This window comes from Balaenoptera borealis, assembly GCF_965194805.1.
Source record: "Balaenoptera borealis genome assembly, chromosome: 11".
NCBI classification, from domain to species: domain Eukaryota; kingdom Metazoa; phylum Chordata; class Mammalia; order Artiodactyla; family Balaenopteridae; genus Balaenoptera; species Balaenoptera borealis.
In genome coordinates this window covers 6,700,407-6,717,485 of record NC_138868.1, presented here as the reverse complement: position 1 = coordinate 6,717,485, position 17,079 = coordinate 6,700,407, and the positions used below count along the sequence as shown (strand labels likewise).

The window sequence follows — 17,079 nt, the reverse complement described above, 5'->3', positions numbered from 1 at the left end:
GCTGGCTTAGACGGCCCCTAGATCATTAAAGTTCTGTGATGCCGTCTTCCTCAGGACGGGTCGCACAGCACCTTGAGGCGCGCACGCGCATTTGAGCGACCTGCTCAAAGACTGCCCCACGGCCCGAGGCTGCCGCGACTGCGCAGTCGGGCTCCGATCCCGGCTTTCCCATGAGCCTTTGGGGCAGGTTCCGAGGCAAGCGACGGAAGTAGCCGCTCTTGGTTTCCGGCAATACGACACCGGCTGTCGGGCGACCCGGAAGTGTTCCCATTTTGCGTTGTCGGGGCTCGGCGGCAGCCGGGCTTGGGGTGGACACACCACCATGGGGTCGTCAAAGAAGCACCGTGGGGAGAAGGAGGCGGCCGGGACCACGGCAGCGGCCGGCACCGGGGGCGCCGCCGAGCAGCCGCCTCGGCACCGGGAGCACAAAAAACACAAGCACCGGAGCAGCGGCGGCGGCGGCAGCAGCGGCGGTGAACGACGGAAGCGAAGCCGAGAGCGTGGGAGCGAGCGCGGGAGCGGGCGGCGCGGGGCCGAAGCTGAGGCCCGCAGCGGCGCGCACGGGCGGGAACGCAGCCAGACAGAGCCCTCCGAGCGGCGGGTGAAGCGGGAGAAGCGGGAGGACGGCTACGAGGCCGGTGAGGGGCGGGGCCTGTGCAGGGGGCGGGGCCTGTGCAGGGGGCGGGGCGACGGGGGTTGTCGGGGGAGGGGTGGGCTCTGGGTATGGAGGTCGAGCACACCAGGCCGAGGCATCGCCAGGCTCTCTTCGTCAGTACTTTAAAGGGTCTTCCTATGGTTATTTGCGATTAAAGGTTGTCTTCTTCTGCTAAACTCGTGAGGATAGAAATTTTCTGTTTTCCTCAATTGGCATATCTCAGGCCCTCCCTGAGTGTGTTGAATGAGTGAATGAAGTGGTGCCAGCACGTGCAGAGACAAGAAGAAACTTGGTATTGCGCGAGTTGTGTAGAGTTCACAGCAGAGACACGAGGCTGTGAGATAGGCCCTGTTAATAAATTTGAACTTTGTTTTGAGAGTAGTAGGGAGCCATGAATTTGAGCTGAGGAGTGAGTTGATCATATTCGTGTTTGGCAAAGATCATTGTGTTGAGAACTGGGTCAAGGGTAGTGAAGATTGGAGGTGAGGTGAAGGCTGATGGTGGCCTGCACCAAGGCAGCAGCAGTGGGATGGAGAGGAGATTGGACAGGTGTTTCGGAGGACGATGTGGTAGAGCTTAGCACTTGGAAGAGGTCAGGAAGGAGAAGAAGGAATCGAGGATGCTCCTTGAATCGTGGCCTGAGCGATTAGGTGGGTGGGAGTGCTGTCGACTGAACTTGAGGAGTTTGGAAGGGAAGCAGATTTTTGGAGGGAGACAGCGAATTCACTTTGGGAGAGTGTTGCATTTGATGTGCATAGAGCAACCCAGCGTTTGGGCCAGACAGAGCAATTTGGGAATCATGAGAGTTTAGGTGGCAAATGAAGTCCCCTGAGAGACTGAGGAGTGAGAAGCCAGGGTTGGGAGTAGAACCTGAGAAGTGCCAATGTTTTAGTAGTAGGCAGAGCAGGAGGCTAGAAAAAGGAGGAAAACCGTAGAATCTTGTGTCATGGGATCTGTGGGAGTGATCAACAATGTCACACACCACAGGAGATCAGGCGAAAACCAGAGCTGAAAAGAATCCATGGGATTTCGAATTAAGGAGGCTGGTGACCTTGGAGAGAGCCTGGAAGGGTTGGGATTCAGGGTCCAGGTGGGATAAAAGGGAAAGAGGGAAAGAGATAGGTTGTGATGTGGGCCTGCCGGAAGGATGAGCACGTGGTGGCAGCTGGTTGGGGCAGCTCCACCTGATGGAGTCTGACTGCTGTCTCTGGTGTTTGGTGAAGTTATTTGCTGTTTGTGAGGTGAGTGGAGGAGGTCTGAAATGCCCCTTTATCTCTGTGACCCCGATATCATCATAGAACAGGCACCAATAAGTGTGTTTCTTGATTGCACGAATTACACAGAGGACACAGTTATGCTGCCAAGGTGGTTCCTGCCCTGTGAGGAGAAGCAGACCCAGAAATGACTGACCGTGTTATGCAGTGCAGGGGAGAGCAGTTCATGCTGATCAATAGTTGAACAGGATTCCATGAAGGAAGTGGCGTTTCATTGTTGCATTCGGATAGGATTTTGTTAATCAGGGTGAGGCCAGAGAGGGCAGTACAGGTTGAAAATACAGAATGTACAAAACTGAAGAGGCGGCAAAGTGAAGGACGTAGAAAGCTGAACCTTTTGGATCAGGAAAGGAAGGCGTGTGGAGAGGTGGCATTCTCAGAGCCTGGGACTCAAGTAGAAGGAGCTCCTGGGGAGGAGGAAGCAGGCCCAGGTGCTGGTGAGGGCCCCCCATCTTCGGCCCTGCAGCTGGAGCCAAGGCTGTGGCTGCAGGCCCTGTGTTCAGCTCCTGAGCCTTGCTGCTTCTTGTTCCAGCTGCCAGCTCCAAAGCAAGCTCAGGTGATGCCTCGTCACTCAGCATCGAGGAGACCAAGTAAGTACTGTCTCCTTTATGTTTCCGTGTTTTCTTACAAGCAGTTTCAGGGGCAGCTGTTTCGGGTGGCTTTCGCACAGTAACACGTTCTGATTGAAGTTGGAAGTTGCCACATAAATCATCCTAGCCAACCATTTGAGTTACAGAAGTGGGCACTCAAGACCCAAGAGGAAGGATGGCATTTCACTGGTTAGAGGCAGGCCAGGCCTTCCGCCTGATTGGGAGGCCAGTGCTCTTCCCAGTGCTGGGTCAGGCCCTCGGTTTGGGACCCTTAGGACCACTCAGTCCCCTCGTGTTTTCACCCTGTCTGTCCAGAAATGCGTGCGGTGCTGCTCTTTCTTTGACAGCTCCTAACACTTGTATCTCTTGCCCTCAGTAAACTCCGGGCAAAGTTGGGGCTGAAACCCTTGGAGGTCAATGCCGTCAAGAAGGGTGAGTGGGGGGCTGAGGGTGGGGGAAGGGAGGGCATTTGGGGCCAAGGACAGAGGCCATCTGAAGGGGTCTTTGAAGAAAGTGGGCACAGGTTCAGCACCATTCAGCGGTCCTGTGTGTGTGCTGGCAGTGGGCGCGGGGCCCTCCTTGCTGTTGTGATGCGGATCTGGAACTCAGCTGCTGCTTGTAGTTTGAGCAGTTGGCGTCGTATTCTCAGTCTGGCTGTGAAGTAGCATTAGATGGGCCGAGAGATGTGCACAGTTCCTGCAAACGGATCTGGGCTGTGCAGGTGCTGGTTTTTTCATTTTGTTTTGTCTTTGAAGTATGATCAGAGGGGCTCTGGAAGGCATGGAGGGTCTCGTTTAGCTGTGGGGAGACACGGGAGGGTGGGGTCGCGTGGGAGTAGGGAGGCACGGATTCTTCCCCCACCCCTGGCCCCTCTGGCCCCCTGAGCCGGACGGGGGCAGCATGAGTGGCTCCCTCCTCTCCCCACCAGCCTTGGGCAGGCATAGCCTCACGCCTGGGCCTCCCTTCCAGAGGCGGGCACCAAGGAGGAGCCCGTGACCGCCGATGTCATCAATCCCATGGCCTTGCGACAGCGAGAAGAGCTACGAGAGAAGCTGGCGGCTGCCAAAGAAAAGCGCCTCCTGAACCAAAAGCTGGGGTGAGGGTCCCAGCCGGGCAGGCAGGGGGCGGGCCCGAGGAGGCGCCAAGGAGCTCTGGAGTCGGGGTGGGGGGAGCAGGAGCTGGTTCCCAGAGCATCACTGTCTTCTCTCTTCAGGAAGATAAAGGCCCTGGGGGAGGACGATCCCTGGCTGGATGACACTGCAGCCTGGATCGAGAGGACCCGGCAGCTTCAGAAGGAGAAGGACTTGGCAGAGAGGAGGGTGAGGTGCTGGGAGCTGGGGTGTCGTTCAGTGCCTCTGGTGGCCTGACCGGCTGGTGAGGCAGAACGTGGACCCTGGGGAGGGGAGACTGGGCTCAGAGCAGTAGGAGTGGTCGGCAGCGCCTGCGCTGGATTTTCAGCAGCTTGCCTGCAAGTCCTGTGCTTTTTGCCCTCACGTTTAGTAAGGCCCTGTATCTTCTGCTGATCCTGAACAGCCTGAGGTCATAGATCACCCCCCTCCCTGTCCCATAGGCCAAGCTGCTGGAGGAGATGGACCAAGAGTTTGGTGTCAGCACCCTAGTGGAGGAGGAGTTCGGGCAGAGGCGGCAGGTGAAGTTGCAGCAGCTGGGGGGTGGCGGTGGGGTTGAGCCCGGGGGTGGTGGGGGGGTGGTGGGATCCCAGTGCTTGGTGGGTTGGGCTCCTGACCCGGCTGGACCTTCTGCCTCCCTTCTAGGACCTGTACAGTGCCCGGGACCTGCAGGGCCTCACTGTGGAGCATGCCATTGACTCCTTCCAAGAGGGGGAGACTGTCGTCCTCACCCTCAAGGACAAAGGTGGGTTGACCTGGGGTGCTCTGGCTGGGGCCACAGGCACTGCTGAGTTGAGGGCGAGCGTGACCGGCCACTGCTTCCGCCCCGGCTCCAGGAGTGCTGCAGGAGGAGGAGGATGTGCTGGTGAACGTGAACCTGCTGGATAAGGAGCGGGCAGAGAAGAACGTGGAGCTGCGCAAGAAGAAGCCTGACTACCTGCCGTACGCAGAGGACGAGAGCGTGGATGACTTGGCACAGGTAGGCCGGCAGCGTGGGCTCCGGGCCGAGACAGTGGCTCTGTGGCTTTTCAGGAGCCGGGTTGGGTCCTAACCTGTACTTCTTGTCTTGCAGCAAAAACCCCGCTCTGTCCTGTCCAAGTACGATGAGGAGCTCGAGGGCGAGCGGCTGCAGTCCTTCCGTCTGGAGCAGGGCGGCGTGGCTGATGGCCTCCGGGAACGGGAGCTGGAAGAGATCCGGGCCAAGCTGCGGCTGCAGGCTCAGTCCCTGAGCACAGCCGGGCCCCGGCTCGCCTCCGAGTACCTCACGCCCGAGGAGATGGTGAGCCCCGAGGCCTCCACCCGCACTTATGACTAGGGTGGTGACCCTCCCTCCCCTCGGAGGTCACAGGCTGCCAGAATGAGCTAAGGAGGGGGATCAGGTGATCGCGTGGTGCTTGGTCCCTGTGGATGTGCAGTAATTGGCAGCCCCAAGGAAGAGCTGTGGGCAGGCAGTTGGTGTAGACAGAACAAGGACTGTGATCCAGGCGGCCCTGAGTTGGTGTTCAGACCCTGCCGCTTAGCCAGCCTGTGCCTGGGGTGAGTGATGTGAGTACCAGGCGCCCCGTCTGAAATAGGGATGGCGGGAGCCAGCTCTTGGGGGCTGATACAAGGATTGGTGGTGATCTGGTAAGTGGTCATTTTATAGCTGCACGTGGCTGTCACCTTTGGGATGGCTGTGTGAATTCGCAGGTAGACCACTGGCTCAGTAGGTTGCTTGGCTCTGTGGTTATGAGCAAGACTCTGGAGCCAGAGTCCCGGGATTCACAATCCCGGCTCTCCTGGTTAGGAGCTTTGGACAAGATACATAATCTTTCTGAACCTCGGTTTTCCTCATCTCACAGGCGGGAGGATAATCGCCCACACCTCATGCCTTGCCCACGTACGTGAACTGCGTAGGACCACAGCCGGCGCAGAGTAACGCGAAGGCAGCGTTCGCTCTCGTGGGCTTGTGCTGCCTGCCTTCCCCCCACCGCCACCCCGGCCTTCATGTTTCTCTTTTCCTCTCTCCCCTTCAGGTGACCTTTAAAAAGACCAAGCGGAGGATGAAGAAGATCCGCAAGAAGGAGAAGGAGGTGGTAATACAGGCTGATGACCTGCTGCCCCTTGGGGACCAGACTCAAGATGAGGACTTCGGTTCCAGGTGGGCATGGGGGCAGGGGTTGGTGTTGGCACTGAGCCAGCCCTGGGGCCAGGGCTCATGCAGAGGCCTCTCCTCACAGACTGCGGGGCCGGGGTCGGCGCCGAGTGCCCCAGGCAGATGAGGAGGCCCAGGAGGAGGGGGAGAAGGAGCCTGTGTCTCAGCCCTTGCAGTCAGATGACACCCGCGTGGAGAACATGGACATCAGCGATGAGGGTGAGGGCCCAGCCAGACCGTTTCGGGGGGTGGGCGGGCAGAGGGGGAGTTGGGGGCAGGGGCGGAAAAGCAGGGACAGGAGCCCAGGGCCCCTGGAAGTGATCTGAGCCGGCGTCTCCCATGTTTCCACCAGAGGAGGGCAGAGCACCATGGTCTGAGTCACCCGACGTGCTGGAGGAGGATGAGGCGGAGCTGGAGCTGCAGAAGCAGCTGGAGAAGGGGCGCCGCCTGCGGCAGCTACAGCAGCTGCGGGACAGCGGTGAGAAGGTAGGGGGGCTCCTGAGGCGTGGGCGGGCACTGGCCCTTCGGTGACAGGTGTGTCTGTAGTGGCCTGTCCTTAGGAGCACGTGCTCCCGCGCCATCGTAGGCAGCACCCGCATTTCAATTTGCATCCTCTTTTTTGTTTCATGTGGTGTTATTGGTAGATTTTTAGGTTTCTGCAGCATTTTCACTAGGGGATGCTTTAGTGGTTGGATCTTTCCCTCCCTTCTTTCCTTCTGGAGTGTGTATTGCATGCCTTACCGTGCGTGAGGCATTGTCCCAGGGCTGGGGAGTCATTGGAGAACAGGACAGCCAAGGGCCCCTATGCCTTTCACGAAGGCAGAAGTGGCGGTGAACTTGTGAACACGAGCAAACAGTAATTTCTGATAGTGACTAGAGCTGAGCAGACGAGACAGGAGTCACCGGAGGGTTGGTCTCTTGGTTCGGGTGTTCAGGGAAGACCTTTCAAGGGGTGACACTTGAGCTGAGACTGAAATGACAAAAAAGAGCCGATCTTGCACAGATTCAGTGTGGAGGTAGCGTAGACAGACGTTCAGGCCTTGGGGACAGCAGATGTCCTTTGGATAGATGACCTTAGGATGTTGGAGGACCAGGTAGGCTGGAGCAGAGTGAAGGGCTGGTGGTGTGAGCTGAGGCGGAGAGGTCAGCGGGGCCTTGAGGTCATCACTGACCCTCATGGGGCACTGACACGTGCCGGGCACTGCTTAAGTGCTTTATGTGCTACTTCATTTAATTCTCACAGCAACACCCTATGAGGAAGGTTCTGTTATCTCCATTTTATAGATGAGGAAACTGAGGCACAGAGGCGTTAGGCAAGTTGCCCAAGGTTACATGACTGGTAAGTGGCCAAGCTGGGATTTGCACAGCTTGACTCCAGAGCCCACACTTGTAACCCTGCACCTCCCACCGAGGGAGAAAGTGGGGCTGGAGACAGAGGCTGCAGCAGCGAACCTGGGGTGCCTACCGTGTGGGGTAGCATAGGAGGGGAGCCACAAGAGTGAGGCCTCCCTGAAGCCGAGGAGGGGTTTCGAGGAGAGGGAGGGTGGCGTCATCTAACACTGCTGAGGGGCAGGTCAGATTTGGCACCAGTGGAGACAGTGCCCTGGCAGAGACAGTAGCTTCTAGAGGATTGAGGAGAGATGGGACTCAAGGAGGTGAGGGCAGCAGCTTGGGATGATTCCTCAGCGCAGGAGCGTGAGCGCTTTTTGTTAAAGGGCCAGAGAGTAAACGTCTGAGGCTTAGATCTCAGCAGCAGCTGCTCAGGTGCTCTGCCTGCTCTGCCAGTGTAGCCAGTGGGCATGGCTGCGCGCCAATACAGCTTGCTTTACGAGGACAGGCGGTGGGCCCCAGTTTGCCCAACCCCACTCTAATAGAGGACGGGGAAATGGGGCAATCAATAGCTGAAGGGGGCGCGAGTTGAGGGAAGTTTTTCTCTTTCATAGTTAATGCGGAATAGCGTTAGTATTTAAAAATTATGTGCGAGTGTCCCAGAGTCTACGACTGAAAGGATTGTAAAGGTTATGTGGCCCAGTGGGATTAATCACGATTGGGTTTTCTACTGGCTGGGCCATTTACTGAGATGGGGAAGACTAGGGGAGGAACAGGTGTGGGGAAGAAAAGCAAGTGTTTCCTTTTGGTTTAGTTAGCTTTGAGGTGCCTCCTTATTGGAGGTGATTGATATTGAATAGGCAGTTGGATATATGACTTTGAACTTCAGGGGAGAGGCTGAGATGAGAGATATAAGCATGGAAGTCTGTGTAGCTGGGATTTAAAACCAGAGGACTGGATGGAATCACCAGGAGAGTGAGTATAGATAAGGAAGAGAACGTAGGGCTCCAAGCGAGGAGGGTAAAGAGGAGAGGGTGCCGTCCTGGAAGCCATGTGAAGAAAGGTCTGGAGTGGAAGGGTGTGAGCAGCTGTGGCGCATGCTCCGGAGAGTTTGGATATCAGGAGGACGGGAACTGACCTTGGGATCGGGCAGCACGGAGGTCACTGATGCTCCCGTCTTAAGGTCAGCTCTGTGGGGTGGTGGGAAATGGGGACCAGATCATGCAGGCTTTAACAAGGTTGCTGGACACAAGATTAATAGATGAAAGTTGATTGTGTTTCTGTATACCAGCAATAGGTAGAAAATGTAATTTTGAAAAGGACACCATTTATGAAAGCAATATAGATGGTGAAGTAATGTGGATAAGCAAGAGAAGGCAATGTGGGAAAGGAGTAATCAGCATAGCAACAAAATAAAAAGGAATGAATGATTCGTAAGATCTATATGGGGAAGATTATAGTCCATTTTCGAAAAGCATTAAACAAGACGTGTTGTTTTAGTTACCGAGGGCTACCATAACAGAATACTACAGGCCGGGTGGCTTAAACAACAGCAATTTATTCTAACACTTCCGGAGGCTGTCAGTCCAAGATCAAGGTGTTGGCAGGTTTGCTATCTCTTCAGGCCTCTCTCCTTGCCTTGCAGATGGCCATCTTCTCACTGTGTCCTCACATGGCCTTTGTGTGTTACTCCCTGACATCTTTCCTTCTTATAAGGACACTAGCCTATTGGATTAGGGCCTACCCTTATGACCTCTTTTGACCTTTATTACCTCCTTAAAGGCCCTGTCTCCAAATACAGCCACACTGGAGATGAGGGCTTCAACATACAAATTTTGGGGGGACACATTTCAGTCCATAACAACCATGTTAATGGATACCACTAATATTGTAAAGATGTCTGTCTCCTCGAATTAATTTATAGATTAAATGCTGTTCCAACAGAAATCCCAATAGAGATTTTTGTGGAAGCTGGCAAGGTGATTCTAAAATTTACATGGAAGATCAAAGGGACCGAAATAGCCAAGACGCTTTGGAATAATAACGTGGTGGGATTTGCTGTAACAGATATCAAGTCTTTTTAGAAAGTTGTAATTGAAGCAGCATGATATTGGCATAAGTGTGGACTAATAGGGCTGAGATTGAATACAGGGACCCAGAAACAGACTACTGAGCTAGGACACGTGGTGTCCCAGTGTGAAAGGTGCTCAGCTCAATAAGTGGTGGTGGGACAATCAGTTACCTATTTGGAAAAATGTGAAATTGGGTTTGTACTTCACACCTTATGCAAATTCACTTAGGTTAAGAATTTAAAAGTAAAAACTTGGGCTTCCCTGGTGGCGCAGTGGTTAAGAGTCTGCCTGCCAGTGCAGGGGACACGGGTTCGAGCCCTGGTCTGGGAAGATCCCACATGCCGCGGAGCAACTAGGCCCGTGAGCCACAACTACTGAGCCTGCGCATCTGGAGCCTGTGCTCCGCAACAAGAGAGGCCGCGATAGTGAGAGGCCCGTGCACCGCGATGAAGAGTGGCCCCTGCTTGCCGCAACTAGAGAAAGCCCTCACACAGAAACGAAGACCCAATACAGCCATAAATAAATAAAATAAATTAAAAAAAAAAAAAAGTAAAAACTTAATATTTGAGGCCAAAGTAAAAAAATTACATTTATGACTTTGTGGTAGAGATTCTTTTTTCTTTTTTTTATTGTGTTAAAATACACATAAGATTTACCATCTTACCCATTTTTAGGTGTATGGTCTGTGGTATTAAGTATATTCACCTTGTGTGCAGCCGTCACCGCCATCCATCCCCATAACTCTCTTCACCTTGTAAAACTGAAACTCTGTCCCCATTAAACACTAACTCCCCATTCTCCCCTCCCCCCAGCTTCTGGCAACCACCATTCCACTGTCTGTCTCTATGACCTTGACTCCTCTAGGGACCTCCTATAAGTAGAATCATAGAGTATTTGTTTTTATGTGACTGGATTATTTCAAGAGAAAGATTTCTTACAATATAAATATAAAGCATAAACCATGAAGAAGAAAACAAACATTTTACTTAGAAATTAAATTTTTAAATTTTTTTTTAAATTTACTTATTTATTTTTGGCTGCATTGGGTCTTTGTTGGTGCACATGGGCTTTTTCTAGTTGTGGCGAGCAGTGGCTACTCTTTGTTGTGGTGCACGGGCTTCTCGTTGCGGTGGCTTCTCTTGTTGCGGAGCACGGGCTCTAGGCGTGCGGGCTTCAGTAGTTGTGGCACACGGGCTCAGTAGTTGTGGCTCGTGGGCTCTAGAGCACAGGCTCAGTAGTTGTGGCGCATGGGCTTAGTTGCTCCATGGCATGTGGGATCTTCCCGGATCAGGGCTCGAACCCATGTCCCCTGCATTGGCAGGTGAATTCTTAACCACTGTGCCACCAAGGAGACCCCTTAATTTTAATTTTAAAACTTAGTTTTATTTAAAATACATTATGAAGGAGAATTCCCTGGCGTCCAGTGGTTAAGACTCCGCGCTTCCACTGCAAGCAAGGGGCATGGGGTCCATCCCTGGTCGGGGAACTAAGATCCCGCATGCCTCGACACGTGGCCAGGAAAGAAGAAAAACGACATCATAAAGAATGTAAGAAGACAGGCCAAAAGGAGAAGATATTTGTCCATATGCAGAATGGCATTCAGAGAATTAGAAGGATAAATGGCCACTAAAATACCCCGCGAGGCCCAACCTCAGTAGTGATCAAGGAAAGGTGAGCTGAAACTATGACAGACTGTGTCACACCCGCATGATTTGGCAAAAATGTCAGTCTGACAACATCAAGTGTCAGGATGTGGAGCAGCCAGAATTCTTAGCCACACTTTTCATGGACGTGTAAACGAGTCTAATCAGTGGGAAGACACTGACGAACCTTGCAGAATGAAAGTGAGTGTGTTCCGTGCGGCTCAGCGGTCCGCACTCTAAAGTGTGCCCCAGAGAAATGCTTGCGTCGGATTGCTTCGGCTGCGTTACTCGTGGTAACAGAAAAAGAACATCCTTGGTGCGCTAGATAACTAAATTGAGGTATGATCATGTCACGGAATATGATTCTGTAGTTAAAAGCTAATGAACTATAGCCGCTCGTGTTAAGATTAACCTTAAAAAATACATATATACATATTTGTGTGTATATATATATATATATATATATATATATATATATATATATAAAAACAAGTCATAGTAGAATCATACAGTATGATTCATGATTGCATAATGTTTGAAAAATGCACAACAAAATAACAGACTGTTCGTGGATAGGTCTTTATGTGGTAAAACTATAAAGGAAAGCCAGTGAATCATGACCACAGATATGTGGGGAAGAGACACTTGGGGTTAATAATGTTTCTCAGCCAGGTGATGGGGACATGGGTGTTTGTTTGGTGGTGGTTATTTTTAAAAATATGCATGTGTTATAAATAACCCTTTTATGTGTAGGATGGCATTCATTTAAAAATGTAACATAATAAAATGGAAGGAAAAGGGTTGCAAAAGTGGATATGGAGGCTAGAAACTTCTCGGAGGAGTTTGCTGTCAGGGGGCAGAGCAGGAGGGCTGCAGTATTGAAGGAGTTTTTTTTTTTTAATTTATTTTTGGCTGTGCTGGGTTTTTGTTGCTGCGCGCAGGCTTTCTCTGGTTGTGGCGAGCGGGGGCTATTGTTCGTTGTGGTGTGCAGGCTTCTCATTGCGGGGGCTTCTCTTGTTGCGGAGCACGGGCTCTAGGCGCACAGGCTCAGTAGTTGTGGCTCGTGGGCTCCAGAGCGCAGGCTCAGTAGTTGTGGCGCACGGGCTTAAGTTGCCCCGCGGCATGTGGGATCTTCCCAGACCAGGGTTCGAACCCGTGTCCCCTGCATTAGCAGGCGGATTCTTAACCACTGCGCCACCAGGGAAGTCCAAGGAGGAGTTTTTAAAAGAGGGAAGAGGGACTTCCCTGGCGGTCCAGTGGTTAAGACTCCGCGCTTCCACTGTGGGGGGCGTGGGTTCTATCCCTGGTCGGGGAACTAAGATCCCACATGCCGCGCAGCCAAAAATAAAAGAGGGGAGATCCTAGGTCATCCCCGTGTGCTTGTGGGAATGACACGATAGAGGGGACAGTGAGTGCAGTCAGAGGGGGGTGGTGTCAGGAGCAGAGTTCTGAGGGCCCTCGGAGCCGTGCCAGGCAGGGTGGCCTGAGGTGGGAGCAGGGCTGGGCGTCTGCTGTGATGGGAGGGCAGGCAGGGTGGGTGGGTGGTGGATTCTGTGCCAGAAGCAGGTGGAAGGTCCACAGAGCATCTAGCCTGCAGCCTCAGGGACGGGGTTCCGGGAGGAGGGATGTTTACGCTGAGTTCAGTTTAAAACTGGAGTTTCTCAGGTGAAGAGTGGGTGGCGGAGGAGTGGCGGGAGAGGCCCTGGTGCTGTGCTCCAGGCCCTGGAGGAAGGCGTGCACGTGAGGCTGCAGGAGTGAGCTGAGGGGCTCTGGAGAAGGGTCGGCACAGGCCCGGTCATGAAGGGCCGTGTGGGATGTTGGATATTAATTCAAAGGGCAGTGGGGAGCCATTGACGACTTTGGAGGAGAGAAGCGAGCCAGTGAGATCGGTGCGGAGTGCAGAGCAGACCAGGGGTCAGGGAGGAGTAGAGACCGGTCTGGTCTGCCGTGGGCAGTGGGAATGGCTTGTCATACTGCCACCAGGGAGGGTCTTGGGTTCCTGGGTCTCTGTGGCACCACTCCAGAAACTTCCGGGTTTGCCCACAGCCACTCCCTCCCTCAGGTGGTGGAGATCGTGAGGAGGCTGGAGTCTCGCCAGCGGGGCTGGGAGGAGGAGGAGGATCCGGAGCGCAAGGGCGCCATCGTGTTCAACGCCACGTCCGAGTTCTGCCGCACTCTGGGGGAGATCCCCACCTACGGGCTGGCTGGTAACCGGGAGGAGCAGGAAGAGCTCATGGTGGGTCCTCGGCAGCCCACCGCCCATGCGCTCCCCTGGCCTGCTCTGCTCTTGAGGGGCGGGGGAGGGGTGCGGCGTGGGCAGCGGTGTCGGCCCTGCCGGTTCTCAGTGATGAGCCCCGGTGTGCAGGTGGGACGGGCTGGCTGAGGGCTGGGCCGCCTGGGCTGAGCCTGATGTGTCCTCTAGGACTTTGAACGGGATGAGGAGCGATCGGCCAATGGCGGCTCCGAATCCGACGGGGAGGAGAACATTGGCTGGAGCACAGTCAACCTGGATGAGGAGAAGCAGCAGCAAGATGTGAGGACAGGGAGGAACGGGGCTGGGGGCCGGGAGGACACAAGAGCCGAGACCCCACTGCCTTGGGGTCAGGAGCTGGGCTGGAGGCTCAGCTCTGTGCCTTCCTAGCCGTGGGGACTCCACGTCTCAGAGCCCTTGGTCTCCTCACGCATAAATGGAGTGTATAAACCTCATGGGGTTATTGTGGATTAAATGAGACGTCTTGTCGTGCAGGGCCCGGTGCATAGAAAGGTCCACAGTCCAGTTGGGGGGTGACTGTTGGGTTGGAGGGTCAGAAGAGCCCGTGTGGCCCACTTACCACCCCCATCATTCTGTGCCACCCCCAGTTCTCTGCCTCCTCCACCACCATCCTGGACGAGGAGCCCATCGTGAATAGAGGGCTGGCAGCCGCCCTGCTCCTGTGTCAGAACAAAGGTAAGGGGCTCGGGGCAGCCTTGCTGGGGCCTGGGTGCTGTGGCGGGAAGGGCAGGCGAGGCAGGTGCTGGCGCGGCCTTCCCTGGTCCCCTCTGCTGCCTCTTCCTCGTTGTGATGCCGTGAGCCACTCCTTCCCCTGCACCCTGGTTCCGGGGCAGTCACAGTAGCGGCTGGCCTTTCTGTGCTGCATCACCCCATTTTCAATGCCCGTGCTCACGTATTCCCCTGCAAAGCATCCTTTGAGGCTCGGTGTCTCCTCTGGGGAGGAGTGTGGGGAGCTGAAGCAGTCCAGGCTGTGGCACAGAGGCCTTGGCATTAGGATCCCAGTCCTGCCTTTTACTTGGCCAGTGGCCCCTGACAAGGACCTGACTCCTGTCTCCGTTTCCTCTGCCTACACAATGGGCCTGATGTCCGTCCACTCCCACAGCATAGCTCTGAGGGTCTCCCAGTGGCCCCGTGCTGTTGGCGGGTGCTGGGCAGCCTGGAGTCTCATAACCCCCGTCCTCAGGGCTGCTGGAGACAACGGTGCAGAAGGTGGCCCGGGTGAAGGCGCCCAACAAGTCCCTGCCGTCAGCCGTGTACTGCATCGAGGACAAGATGTGAGTGGGGCACCAGCCGGGGCCGCGCTGCCTGGAGCCCGGGCCGGGGGGGCAGCGGCTCACACTGAATCCCCGTCCGTCTCGGGCAGGGCCATCGATGACAAGTACAGCCGGCGGGAGGAGTACCGAGGCTTCACCCAGGACTTCAAGGAGAAGGACGGCTACAAGCCTGACGTCAAGATCGAGTACGTGGACGAGACGGGCCGGAAACTCACTCCCAAGGAGGTGAGTGGGGCCTCTGAGGCGGGGCCGCGAGGCAGAGCCGCGCCCCGGGGTCTGGGCCGGGGGGCTGGTGTTGTCTCTGTCTCTGGCAGGCACGGTGGTCCCCCTCGCAGGCCTGGCGGGAGGGTGCCTTTGCCCGCCTGCCCCCTCAGAGGCCCGCCCTGGCCTGACCCCTCACTCTCACCGCCGGCGGCCCTCGCGGGGCGGCCAACCCTCCCACCTTTTCTTCCACCCGCCAGCGCTCTGCCCCACACGCTCCCTGGGTGTGCTGCCCCCTCGCTCCAGCCCCAGCCCCGGTGCCCCGACGAAGTCCATCCCTCCCACTCTGCTGGGGGCCCCAGAGGGTGCCGGGGCCGCTGGCCTTCTCCCATCCCCTCCCAGCCACCCCGCCCCACCCTGGGCCTAGCGCTGGGTTGGGTGAGCCGCTGCCCCTCCCCTGCCCCTTGCGGCTTGGGCGGCTCCAACATGGTGCTGCCCCCCGTCGCAGGCTTTCCGGCAGCTGTCCCACCGCTTCCACGGGAAGGGCTCGGGCAAGATGAAGACGGAGCGGCGGATGAAGAAGCTGGACGAGGAGGCGGTGGGTGCCCGCGGGGTCGTGGGGGCGGCCTCGGGACACGTGGCAGGTGGCTGAGGTGCGAGGCCCTCTCCCACCCGTGTTGACCAGCCCTGCCCCCGCAGCTCCTGAAGAAGATGAGCTCCAGCGACACGCCCCTGGGCACCGTGGCGTTGCTCCAGGAGAAGCAGAAGGCCCAGAAGACACCGTACATCGTGCTCAGCGGCAGTGGCAAGAGCATGAACGCGTGAGTGGGGAGGCGGGGCGGGCACAGGGCCTCGCGGTGCACGCGTGGGGTCGGGGAGGCGCGCAGCCACTCTGCAGCCTCACGCCCCTCTTCTCTCCGCAGGAACACCATTACCAAGTGAAGCCGACCTCCCTTCTGATCCCCTCCCGACTTTAATATTAAATAAAGTTCCCTCCTTATTTCCCCCCCCACCCCTGGTCATGGTGCAGATTCCAGGGTTAGACCTGGGAGGAGAGCAGGTGGAGGAGCATCGGCGACACTGCCCTCAGGCTCCGTCACCACCTTTGTGACCTCAGGCAAGTCACTGAACCTCTCTGGGCTTTAATTCTGCCATTTGTACCATCAAGACACCTCTGCTTCATAGGATGTCTTGTGACAATTAAATGAACTCATTCGTTCATTCACCTGCAATGCGAAGGTGAGCGAGACCCCTCAGAGGTGGCTTAGAATGATGGCCTCTGCCAGGTGAGACCTGGTCGTAGGTGACACAGATAACTGAACGGAGATGCAGGGAGAAAGCTAGCCTGGATCCTCTAAGGCGGTTCTCCAGCCCACCCTGGCCCCCAGCCAGCTAAAGAGAAGCCAGCTGGTTCATTTTCTCGCCCCCTCCCCTGGCCGCCTGGTGTGGTTGCACGGGTCCAGGCCGTCTGTTGAAGGCCGTGCCTTAACTTGTGCAAGGCTAGCTTTTGGGTAAGAAGTGGAAGGTGTTTTAGAGGCTCAGTCACCCTGGTCTCTCCCAGTCTCCAGAGCCACAAGTGGCACTGCCCTCCCGGCCAGGACGGGTGGGGCAGGGACTGGGGGCAGCGCAAGGCGGAGGTGCTACCCCAGGCTGCTCCGCGATCCTGTACCGCCTTGGTGTGTGTGGAGCGAGAGGCTGAGAGTTCCTCGGAGCGCCTCCTGGGAGCCGTGTCCAGTGAAGCAGGGAAGAACTCTGTGAGGGACGAGCAAGAGCCTGAATCAAGGGAAAGGTGACAGCTGGCTCCCATGGGAGTCGGACCAAACCAGCGCCCACCCCGACGTACACCCGGATGCATTCCAGACGCTTCACGGAATTTTTTTTTTTTTAATGAAACAAAAGAGTGGATAACCTTAGGGTGAGAGAAATGTAAGCAAGGGACAAAAATACAGTTGCTTAACACGTTGCCTTTGATGACAGTTCTTGCGTGCCAGACCCACCAAGCACCAGCCCCTCGTGCTTTCTTGCGCTCATCTCCTCGTTTTGAGGTCTGATTCTGATTTAATTTTCATCTGGGCTGCTTCCTCACGGAGGGTCCCCGTAGGATGTCTAGCCCAGATCTGGGATTTGGGGAGTCTCGGTCCATTTCTCCCGGAAGCCTCTGAGGCACGTCCGGTGTTATGCATGGGCAGTGTCCCTGGTGGCATAGCACCAGCTCTGGCCGAGCTCTTGTCGAAGCTCACACCGTATGCTCTGCAGCCTGTTAGGAGGCTGTCACCGTCATCAGAGCCAGAAACGACCAAGGCTTAAAGCAACAGTGGACCAGGGTCAAATTGACCAGGTTTGGCCCAGGATGCCTCCCAACACTGTCCCTGTGACTGAGGAGACAGTTAATAGTGAACCAGGGACTAGGAGGGGCTTCCAGGGACTCTCAGGGGCCTCTCCAGGAAGCCTCCCTGGTTGGCCGTCCGCTTCCTCTCTGAGACATCCTGTGGCCTCTGGTCCCCAGGC

At 55.8% G+C, this 17,079-nt stretch overlaps 1 protein-coding gene across 1 annotated transcript; it reads left to right on the top strand.

The window, feature by feature from the left end:
- The first annotated feature begins 244 nt into the window (after nucleotides 1–244).
- On the top strand, nucleotides 245–16,534 carry SART1 (spliceosome associated factor 1, recruiter of U4/U6.U5 tri-snRNP). The gene is made up of 20 exons (XM_082341906.1): nucleotides 245–638; nucleotides 2,462–2,519; nucleotides 2,896–2,951; nucleotides 3,489–3,615; nucleotides 3,733–3,838; nucleotides 4,090–4,167; nucleotides 4,292–4,391; nucleotides 4,483–4,625; nucleotides 4,719–4,925; nucleotides 5,662–5,786; nucleotides 5,866–5,999; nucleotides 6,133–6,266; nucleotides 12,887–13,060; nucleotides 13,247–13,357; nucleotides 13,684–13,771; nucleotides 14,280–14,370; nucleotides 14,460–14,595; nucleotides 15,080–15,169; nucleotides 15,271–15,392; nucleotides 15,495–16,534. Exons 1-20 carry the CDS (start codon nucleotides 323–325, stop codon nucleotides 15,511–15,513), a joined length of 2,415 nt encoding a protein of 804 aa, XP_082198032.1. The 5' UTR covers nucleotides 245–322; the 3' UTR covers nucleotides 15,514–16,534.
- The last annotated feature ends 545 nt before the right edge of the window (nucleotides 16,535–17,079 follow it).

What these genes read in the sequence shown, in the direction of transcription:
- SART1 (XM_082341906.1), top strand. Translation starts at nt 323, where the DNA reads ATGGGGTCGTCAAAGAAGCACCGTGGGGAGAAGGAGGCGGCCGGGACC. An exon ending in CTCAGCATCGAGGAGACCAA is followed by an intron (nt 2,520 to 2,895) that starts GTAAGTACTGTC and finishes TCTTGCCCTCAG; the next exon opens with TAAACTCCGGGCAAAGTTGG. An exon ending in CATGGACATCAGCGATGAGG is followed by an intron (nt 6,000 to 6,132) that starts GTGAGGGCCCAG and finishes TGTTTCCACCAG; the next exon opens with AGGAGGGCAGAGCACCATGG.